Raw genomic sequence first — 10,604 nt, 5'->3', positions numbered from 1 at the left:
GATTTCAAAGGTTAGTGAAGTGACAGTGGACCGGGACTAAATTTACATCTTTTCCCTCTAATTCCCTATTTTAGAATGAAAATGTCAGTTTAAAAGGGGAGGAAGGCACCAAGCGAGGAGCAATTATTTGAGCAAATTTCTGGCATAACCTAGGTGTCTAGGTAGTCCAGTTGGATTGTCTTTAACGAGGAGGCTGAGCGGTGGGGACCGGCACCCCAGTGTCTTGGGTTTCCTGGACCTGGAGTGAAGTCCGGGCTCTGCTCCAGCTGAACCGCGTCCGCCACTCCCTGGATCTTCCCCACCTCCTCTTCTGTGCACCGTCTGTATCCACCCAGGTGCCTCTCTCAGGGGTTGGATATGTCCCCTCTCCTGGTCACGGTCACCGCCCCGGCGGCGGCACCCGGCCTGTGACCCCCTCCACCTGGCGGCCCTGGAGTCACAATCACTTATTCGATCCCGCTTGCGCCATCTCTTCACCGCGAATGGGTGAAAATGGCTACAATTTACGGCAGCCCCGCCCTCGGAAGAGCCGTTGGAGGGACTCCTCCTCAAGCAGAGGAAGACAGGTCAGGGACCTCTTGTCCTCGTCCCATCCTCCCTGGCCTCTTGTGACACGAAATGGTGCTTGGAGGGGGTGACCTGCGGCGGTGGGCGCACAGGCAAAGAAGAGCTTTTTGCCACTAGGAACCCAACTCTTCGATTCTAGCGGCGTTTCCGGAAGCGTTCTCACAGGACCTAGGCGGAGACGGACTTCCGGCTCCGACTCCCCCGTCTTCCGAGTTCCGAGCTCCGCCGCTTCCGCCCGGAGTTGCCCTAGGCTCCGGCTGCGAGCAGCTTCTTCCGCCAGGAGTCCCTAGCAGCTCGGACTCGGAAACTGGCCCTAAGGCGGCCTGCTCCTTCTCCCCCCCAGCCTGCCCACCGTGGCCGGGGCCCCAAGGGGCGGCGGCGGCTGCCGGGCCTGTCGCGGGGCGTTCTCTCTGGCCGAGCCCTGGGCCTAGGGGGAGCGGGGCGTGCGGAGAAACGCCCCGGCCTGGCCCAGCCCCAGCCCGGCTTCCCGCGGCCAGTGACCGTGGCCGCAGGCCTCGCCGCGCCCACTCCAGCCTGGGGCGGGGCCCGGCCTCCCCGCCCCTCGGGCCTGCCCAGCGCCGGGTCACTCTCCTCCTCAGCCCTGCGGCGCTGTAGCCGCCTCCCTCCTCCGGGACCCGGCCGTCCCGTGGCTTCGGCTGCTGGGGAACATGGAGTTTGCGGAGCTGATTAGGACCCCGCGGGTGGACAATGTGGTGCTGCACCGGCCTTTCTACCCGGCCGTCGAGGGGACCTTGTGTCTGACTGGCCACCACCTGATCCTGTCCTCCCGGCAGGACAACACGGAGGAGCTGTGGCTCCTCCATTCAAACATCGACGCCATCGACAAGCGGTGAGTGCCCGTCCCACTGGCTCTTGGGCGGGGAACCTGGGGTCCTTAGGTGGTCGTCTGAGGAAACGCACCCCAGTGCCCCTGCAGCCCGCAAAATGAGCCCTCGGCGGCCTGGATTGCGGATTTGAGGTTTAGAAAGCAGGAAACCATCCAAATGAGATCCCTGGTTTCCATTAGATCTCGGTGGAATTCCCAGGCTTATCACATGTTTATTGTCATCCTGATTATCGTTTTTGGTGCATACACCATTTGGGTGGATTTTTAATCTTTTCTTTTAAAATTTCTTCTCCTTGCACCATCACATTCCTTGACTATTATTAATCGCGTATCACAGTTGATGAAGTTGTGATTGAATGTGATTTAAAGTCTTTACTTGCCACTTTTGAGGAAAACTCAAAGAACTGAGGATGTAGTGTCTAAATTCCACAAAACCGCCCCCCCCCCAAATTGTTCAGTTTATCTTATTTCTTACTTTCTGGATCATCAATTTAATAGTTTCCATTATTGGAGATTGTAATGTCTTTTATGTATTTATCTTTACTCAGTTCTGCTTTTGGAAAGAACAGAGTTGGGTGTCTTATGCAAAGGTATTAATTCTTTTTTTTCCTGCACCCCAGCTCTGTCTTTCCAAGGTAGTGTCTCAGTCAAAAAGTTATACTTCCGTCTGCCGTCAAAATTGCCGTTTTCCCAATGGCTCTGGGTGCTTAGTCTAGCCAGAAGGTAAATAGATTATCTGATTTATACTAAAGTATACATGAATGACAACAGCTTTTGTATTATCTCAGGAGAATTTGAAATTTAGAAGATTCCTAGAGAGATTATGCCTTAAAAGAAAGTAATTTCTAATGGTAGAATTGAAGTAAGGGTGAAGTGGTGAGAGTTTTTTTGTTTTTCAAGCAGAGGGCTCCTGCTACGGTCTTCTTCAGATCTCCTTCTCCTTTGTGAAAGTTGTCAGTGGGCTCTCCCTGGCTGCATAATAAAGTCTTAAACCCCTTAGTGTGTCATTCATGGTGTGCCATGTTTTGGCCCTAACCTACTTTTCCCACCTTAGTTCTTGCCATTCATTTTCATGAACGCTTTTCACTAGCCAGCCCTCACTCTTTATTTTGGCTCATCCATATCCTGCATTCTCTTGTGTCTGTGTTTTACTGATGTTCTTCCTCCTGCCTGGAATGCCTTGCTCCTCCCAACTTTGTTAAACATTTATTGAATATCGTTATGGTCCAGACATTTTGTGAGGCATTAAGGACAGCAAAATGAATAAAATATAGTTCTTGTCTTTCAGGAGTGTATAGGTTATTATCCAGCTGTTATTCGTCTATCAATATTCAGTTTAACCACTTCAGCTGCCACCTCTATGACACATTCTTCTATTAATCCCACAACTAGAAGTAATTTCCCTCACTTTGAAACCCTCCAGCTCTTTAATTACACCTCTTTCATAGGTGTATATTAAAATTTGTATTTTGATAGTTGCATATGTGTTAGCTCCTTGAAGCCAGGACTCGCATTTGGTTAATTTTTATCTGCTTCAAAACTCCTAACTGTGGCTTGGGTGGATAGGCACATTGGAAATAAACGAAGAATTGACCGCTGAATGGTCATTGGGGCCATAGAATACAAATTAGGTTTCCACCTGCCATCAACTCTCTGTTCTTTCTTATTTACCTCTTTTTATGGTTGCTTTTCACTCTTTCATTTCATCATATTTCCCTAGCATTCACTACATGCTGGGCCTGGTAGGGCTTAAAGAAGTATATAAGGCATGGACCTTTTAATATGTTGGGGGGAAATAACAAACTCTATGCATGTTTACATTTTTCCTGGGAAGCAGCATGGTGTAATGGAAAGAGCATAAGCTAGGTGGTCAGATCAGAGTTTAATTGTTGCTTTCAAGAGATATTTGCTTCTGTGTGTCTTCTACGTGCTGAGCACTGTCTTGGCTCTGCAAATGCAATGGTGACTAAGACAGACTAGGAGCTTATATACTAGTGGAGGAGATGAACATTCAGATAAATCAACAAATATGTAACAATGTCAGATAATAAGTGTCAGGAAGGATAATAGAGGAAGATGGGAGGCTAGAGAATGTCAGGAGGCAGTGTATTTACAAAGAATTTCAGAGAAGACAAGTGACATTTGAATGAATGACATCCAGATGAAGGGAGGAAGCTAGCAACATGAATATTGGAGAAAAGAGCCAGAGGGAACAGTGAATGCAAAGACCTGAGACAGGAACATGCCTGTCATGTACAAAGAAGAACAGAGATGCCAGTGGGCGAGGGGTAGGGGCTAGGGGGATGGCAGAAACTGGTTGGAGGTGTAAGCAGGGGCCAGATCTTGTAGGGCTTTATATGCCATTGTGATGGTTTTCATGGGAAGCCCTTGGAGAGTTGAAACCAAGGAAGTAGTCTCTGATAGACTTTTTAGAAGGTGATTCTGGCCGCTGGCAGAAGATGGATTGTAGAGGGGCAAGAGTGGAAGGAGCAGAGGCGGGGTTGGGAGGCTGTTGAGTAGTTCAGGTACAGGTGATGGTGACTAGAGTGGAAGCAGTAGTAGTGTGGTGAGAGGCAGTCAGATGTGGGACCTATTTTGAAGGTTGAGCTGCTCCGCCTTGCTGGTGAGTTGTCGATGGCGTGTGGGAGCAAGAGCAGTGTTAAGGATGACTCCTTCAGTTCTGCCTCTTATTAGATAAATGCCCTTGGGCAAGCTACTTCACCGTAAGAGGAAGACCACCCGTCTCATGTCTAGTTGTAACTTATATTTGAGTAATGCTTTACTAGCTTATACAATACACTGCATACATAATTTGATCCTTTCAGCAGACAAGGTTGTACACAAGTTTTATAGTTATACTTTTTTTTTTCTTTTTATGGACTCCAGAGGTAGAAAGTTGAGTTAATCCTATTCAGTGGATGACTCATCATTTTCATGATTGATTCCTTACAAGGTTTTCTTGGTTTTTTATTTTATTCTTTTTCAGCCCTAATTTTCACTCCCATTTTCCACCTCATCCTCAATTCCTTCAGGCCGCTGTGTTAAATGTTGCTATTTGTCCTTGGATATATCCCTGTAAAGTATATGTCACTGTTGTGTTTAGGTGTTTGCACACAGGCATGTGTGAGTTTAATTTACCAGAGTAGGATTATGTTGTAAATCGTGTTCTGTTTCTCAACATTTTAACTCAGTACTCTTTTTCAAGATCTCTTCATATTACTGAATGTACATCCGTTTCACTGCTTTTCACTGCAGGGTAGAATTCCAAAGTGTCTGCAACATTTTACTTATCTGACCCTTTAGATACCTCCAGCTCCCTGCTGTTACAAACATCTCTGATAAATGAACTCATTCGGGTCCCATTATAATCTTGTCTAAATGCTTCTCTGAGATTGTGCCTAGGATGGGTTTGAGCTAGAAAGCATATTTTTCCACCATTCTTACCAATATTTGGTATTATTGTCTTTCTAATTTTTGCCAGTCTGATGATTGTGAAATAGTATCTCTTTGTTTTATTGTTTCATTTTACTGTTGAGTTTAAATATCTCTTTATATACTTCTTAGCAATTCAATTTAAAATTTTTTTCCTTTCTGTCAATTGCCTGTGAATTTCCTTGGCCCACTTTTTTTTTTTTTTAAAGGTTTTCTTTTTTTTTTTTTTAAAGGTTTTATTTTTTTCCTTTTTCTCCCCAAAGCCCCCTGGTACATAGTTGTATATTCTTCGTTGCGGGTCCTTCTAGTTGTGGCATGTGGGACGCCACCTCAGCGTGGCCTGATGAGCAGTGCCATGTCCACACCCAGGACTCGAACCAACGAAGCACTGGGCCGCCTGCAGCGGAGCGCGTGAACTTAACCACTCAGCCATGGGGCCAGCCCCGCCTTGGCCCACTTTTTAAATTTGGGTGGTTGTGTTTCTTGTGTGGATTTGCACCAGTTCCCTGTATACTCTCTAGGGATCAATTCTTCACTTAGACATTGCAAATATCTTCTGCTAGTCTCTCACCCATTTGTTACCTTTTCTGTGGTGCTCTTTGTTGAACAGAAGTCCTTAATTTTAATGCAAGATTCGTCTTTTACTTTATGGTTTGTGCTTTTTAAGTCTTGGTTAAGAAGTCCTTCCTTATCCCAAGATCACTAGGCTGTTCTCCTACAGTTTCTTCCATCTTAGCTTTATAGTTTTACCCCTTATTTTTAGGTCTTTGTTTGGATTCTACCTTTGTTTCAAGTGTGATAGGAATCAAATTTTGCTTTTGTCCGTGTAGCAAGCCAGTTTTCCTCATACTATCATCTAACAAGCCATCCTTGACTGATTTGTCATCTATCAAGTGGTTTTATGTATATGTATATATAATATACACAGCTTTTGCTGTATCCCATAGGTTTTGTTGTGTTACATTCTCATTTTCATTTGTCTCTAAGTATTTTCTAATTTCCTGTGTGATTTCTTCTTTGATCCTTTGGTGGTTTAAAAGTGTGTTGTCTTTCACAATTTTGTGCATTTTCCAGTTTTCCTTTTGTTACTTATTTCTAACTTTATCCCATTGTGGTCAGAGAAGATACTTTGTATGATATCTATCTTTGTAAATCTTTTGAGATTTGATTTGTGGCCTAACATATAGTCTATCCCGGAAAATGTCTTATGTGCACTTGAGAAGAATGTGTATTCTGTTGTTGGATAGCGTGTATATGTCTGTTAGATCTAGTTGGTTCATTGTGTTACGTCTTCTGTTTCCTTACTTCTGTCTGGTTGTTCTATCCATTATTGTGAGCGAGGTATTAAAGTCACCAACTATTATTGTGGAACTGTCTATTTCTCCCCTCAATTCTGTCAGTTTTTGCTTCATATATTTTGATTGTCTGTCATTAGGTGTGTAAATGTTTATAATTGTTATATCTTCTTGCTGTGTTGAACCTTTTATTAATAGATACGGTCCTTCTTTGTCTCTTGTAACCATTTTTGATTTGCAGTCTATTTTGTCTGATATTAGTTCAGCTGTTCCTGCTGTCTTTTTGTTACTACCTGCCTGGAATATCTTTTTTATCCTTTTCATTTTCAACCTGTTTGTGTCTTTGGATCTGAAGTGAGTCTCTTGTTAGACAACATATAGTTGGATACTGTGTTTTTATCCATCCTGCCAGTCTCTGTCTTTTGATTGGAGAATTTAATCCATTTACATTTAAAGCAGTTATTGCTAAGGAGGGATTTACTTCTGTCATTGTGCTGTTTGTTTTCTGTATGCTTTTTTTTCCTTAAAGCTTTTTTGTCTCTCATTTCCTCTTTAAATTAATTTCTCATTTTCTTTTGTGTATATTCTATAGCTATTTTTTTTGTGGTTACAACAGGGATTACATTTAACATCCTAAAGTTATAGCACTCTAATTTGAATTTATACCAGCTTAAGTTCAATAACATATAGAAGTTCTTCTCCTTTGCTGCCCATCCCCACCCCTTTCCATTGTTGATGTCACAAAATTACATCTTTATACATTTTATGCCCCAAAACATAATCCAATAATTCTTGTAAATGCATTAGTCTCTTAAATTATGTAGAAAACAAAATTTAGAGTTACAAACCAAGTTACAGTAATATAGTATACAGTAATATTAGCTTTTACACTAACAGTTGTTTTTTTCTTTAAATGTATTAGTCTGTTAAATCACGTAGAAAACAAAAAGTGCAGTTACAAACCATTGTTATAATAATACTGGCTTTTATAATTGCCTATGTGTTTATCTTTATTGAGTTCTTTATTTCTTCATACAGCTTTGAGTTGCTGTCTGCTGTCTTTCCTTCCACCTTGCAGAGATCCCGTGAGCATTTCTTGCAGAGCCAGTCTAGTGGTCACAAACTCCCTCAGCTTTTGCTTATCTAGGAAAGCCTTGATTTCTCCCTCACTTTTGAAGGACAGTTTTACCAGATATAGTTTTGCTGGATTCTTAGTTGACAGTTTTTTCTTTTAGCACTTTGAATGTATCAGCTCACTGTCTTCTGGCCTCCAAAGTTTCTGATGAGAAATCTGCTTATTATCTTATTGTGGATCCCTTGTATGTGACAGTTCACTTCTCTCTTGCTGCTTTTAAGAATCTCTCTTTGTCTTTTGAAAGTTTGATTATCATGTGTCTTTGGGTGGGTCTCTTGGAGTTCGTTAAGCTTCTTGAATGTATGTATTCGTGTCTTTCATCAAATTGGGGAAATTTTCAGCTATTAATTTAATTCTTCAAATATTCTCTCTGCCCTTTTCACTCTCTTCTCTTTCTGGAACTCCCATGATGTGTATGCTGGTCAGCTTGTTGGTATCCCACAGGCCTTTTAGGCTCCATTCACTTTTCTTAATCTTTTTTCTTTCTGTTCCTCAGACTCATTGTCCTATCTTCAAGTTTGCTGATTCTTTCTTCTGCCTGCTCAGATCTGCCTTTGAATTCCTCTAGTGAATTTTTCATTTCGCCTCTTGTACATTTCGGCCACAGAATTTCTTTTTGTTTTTGTTTTTTTAAGGTTTTTAATGTCTGTATTGATATTTTCATTTTGTTCACATCATGTTCTTGACATTCTTCATGCTTTCTTTCAGTTCTTTGAGCATCTTTAAGATCATTGTTTTGAAGTCTTTGTCTAGTATATCTGTTATCAGGTCTTTTTCAGGGACAGTTTCTGTTGATTTATTTTTTTCCCTTTGAATGGGCCATACTTTCCTGTTTATTTGTATGCCTTATGATTTTTTTTGTTGAACATTGGACATTTGGATCTAATAATGTGCTAACTCTGGAAATCACATTCTTCCCCTTCCATGGGGTATGATTTTTTTTGTTATTTTTTCGGTTTTTATTTTTTATTGTTGTAGGCTGTCTCTGCCAAAAATCAGCCTGAGGTATAAATTTAAGGTCTTCTTATGTCTTTTCTGAGCCTGTCCCTGGACATGCACAGTCACTTCTTAATTTTCTCCATATATGCAGTTGTTTTTGAATGTCCTAGTCTTTAATGTTTGGCTTCTGAAAGGGAAAAGTGAAAATGAAGTGAGGGGAAGGGAGCTAGCCCTTTAAAATCCCTAGAAGTCACTTGCTGGGGAGGGACTTGCGACAATGGAGGGAGGTGCAAGAGCAGTGGCTGCTCACCTTCGGCTGCACCTCTGTGATCAGAAGCAGCAATCAGTGATCAGAGCACAGATCCCTGATATGTGGAAGACAGGGTCCTTTTTCCCACCCTGGCTCTACAAGCTGTGTGCAAGCTACTCCAGGAGCGTGCACAGCTGTCAGCCCCATGGCTATGGGTGGGGGATGGGTAGCTGCTATTTTGCTAAGAGATGAATTTATCCAAAATTAACTGCAATTTGACATCCAAGTCTTCCCCTGGAAGTTGCAAGCCTTTAATAGACTCTGGAATTCCAAAATAGTTACATCAAACAGATTTTGCCAGTGCAATTGCTGTCTAAGTGGAGAAACAAATTCCTGGTGCTTCCTACTCCACTGTCTTCCCAGATCCTTTCCCTTATTGAGTTTTGGGAGTTATTCTTTTTTTAAAAAAATATATTCTAGGTATAAGTCCTTTATCAGATAGAAGGTTTGCAAATATTTTCTCTTAGTTGATGAGCTGTCTTTTCATTCTCCTTAACAGTGTCTTTCAAAGAGCAAACATTTTAAATTTTGAAGAAGTCCAATTTATAAGTTATTTTATAGATTGGAGTTGTGATTTCCTATATAAGAAGTCTTTGCCTAACCAAATGTCACAAAGGTTTTCTTCCATGTTTTTGTCTAGAAGTTTTATAGTTTTAGTTTTTATATTTAGGTGTTTGATCCATTTTGAGTTGATTTTATATATGGTTCATGGTGCAGATCCAAATTCTTTTTTTTTTTTTATTTTGGCATATAGATATACAGCCATTTTTTGAAAAGTCTGTCCTTTCTTCAATGAATTGTCTTTGTACTTTTGTCCATGTATAAGTGGATCTATTTCTAGACTCTCTTTTCTGTTCCATTGATTTACTTGTTTACCCTGATGCCATTACCACAGTCTTAATTACAGTACCTTTATATCAAGTCCTGAAATTATGTAGTGTTAGTTATCCAACTTTGTTCTTATTCAAAGTTGTTTTGGGTATTTGAAGTTATTTGCATTTCCATATGAATTTCAGAATCAGCTTGTCAATTTCTAAAAAAAAAAAAAGCCTCTGTGATTTTGATTGAAATTGTATTGAATCTATTGATAAATGAATTTGGTGAGAATTGACATCTAATATCTTAATATTGAGTCTTCTGACCCATGAACAAAGTATATTTCTCTGTTTATTTTATTTAGGTCTTTAATTTCTTTCAGCAATGTGTTACAGTTTTTACTTATAGGCCTTTCACATCTTTTGTCAGATTTTCCCCTATGTGTTTCATATTTTTTTTTAGTGAGGAAGACTGACCCTGAGCCAACATCTGTGCCAGTCTTCCTCTATTTTATATGTGGGATGCTGCCACAGCATGGCTTGATGAATGGTGTGTGGGTCTGTGCCCAGGATCTGAACCTGTGAACACTGGGCCACTGAAGTGGAACATGTGAACTTAATCATTGCGCCATGAGGCTGGCCCTGGGTTTCATACTTTTTGATGCTATTGCAAGTGGTATTTTTTAATTTCAGTTTTCAGTTGCCCATTAATCATGTTTTAATCATGTATTATTAATCATTGTATTAATCATGTTTTTTACTGTCTATGTTTTATGATACATTGACATCTTAGGGCCTTGCAGACTTGGTGAGGGACTACCCCTCTCAGGGTTAGCTAATTCCGAGGGATAGCAAATAACTTGCCTGTAGGCACACCTTTGATAAGCAAAACAACCAGTCCTGAGTTCATACCCCTTATCTGCCTCCTTTTACCAGGCTTCTGCAATCAGGACTACTATTCCTCTGCCCTAAATCACCCTGGGGCCAGGTACTAGACAACTAGGGACCACTATTTAGCCCAAAGCCCAAGAAAATTATTCAGACTATCCAGTCCTAAGCTTCCTGCCCTGCCTTGCCCATTGCCCTCCTTGAAACATCACAATTAAGGTTCTGGCCCATGCTTTCCCCTTTCTCCTTCTGCCTCCTGACTGACCCTCATGCTTCCTCATGTGGCCCTGCATGGCATGGTGTCTCCCCCCCCCCCCCCCCCCCCCCCCCCACCCTGCGTAACAAACCATCTTTTCAATGACAACCATCCAATCCA

General features: G+C 41.7%; 1 protein-coding gene across 1 annotated transcript in view; it reads left to right on the top strand.

Annotated features, from left to right (window-relative positions):
• The first annotated feature begins 830 nt into the window (after nt 1-830).
• MTMR9 (myotubularin related protein 9) overlaps nt 831-10,604 on the top strand; it is a 58,672-nt gene continuing 48,898 nt past the window's right edge. The window contains exon 1 of the mRNA XM_046656742.1: nt 831-1,417. Within this exon, the coding sequence (XP_046512698.1) occupies nt 1,236-1,417 (182 nt within the window). The 5' untranslated portion in view covers nt 831-1,235. The remainder of the gene's footprint in view (nt 1,418-10,604) is intronic.

Source organism: Equus quagga, chromosome 3, assembly GCF_021613505.1.
Source record: "Equus quagga isolate Etosha38 chromosome 3, UCLA_HA_Equagga_1.0, whole genome shotgun sequence".
Classification (NCBI taxonomy): Eukaryota; Metazoa; Chordata; class Mammalia; order Perissodactyla; family Equidae; genus Equus; species Equus quagga.
This window is presented reverse-complemented; position numbering and strand designations above follow the sequence as displayed.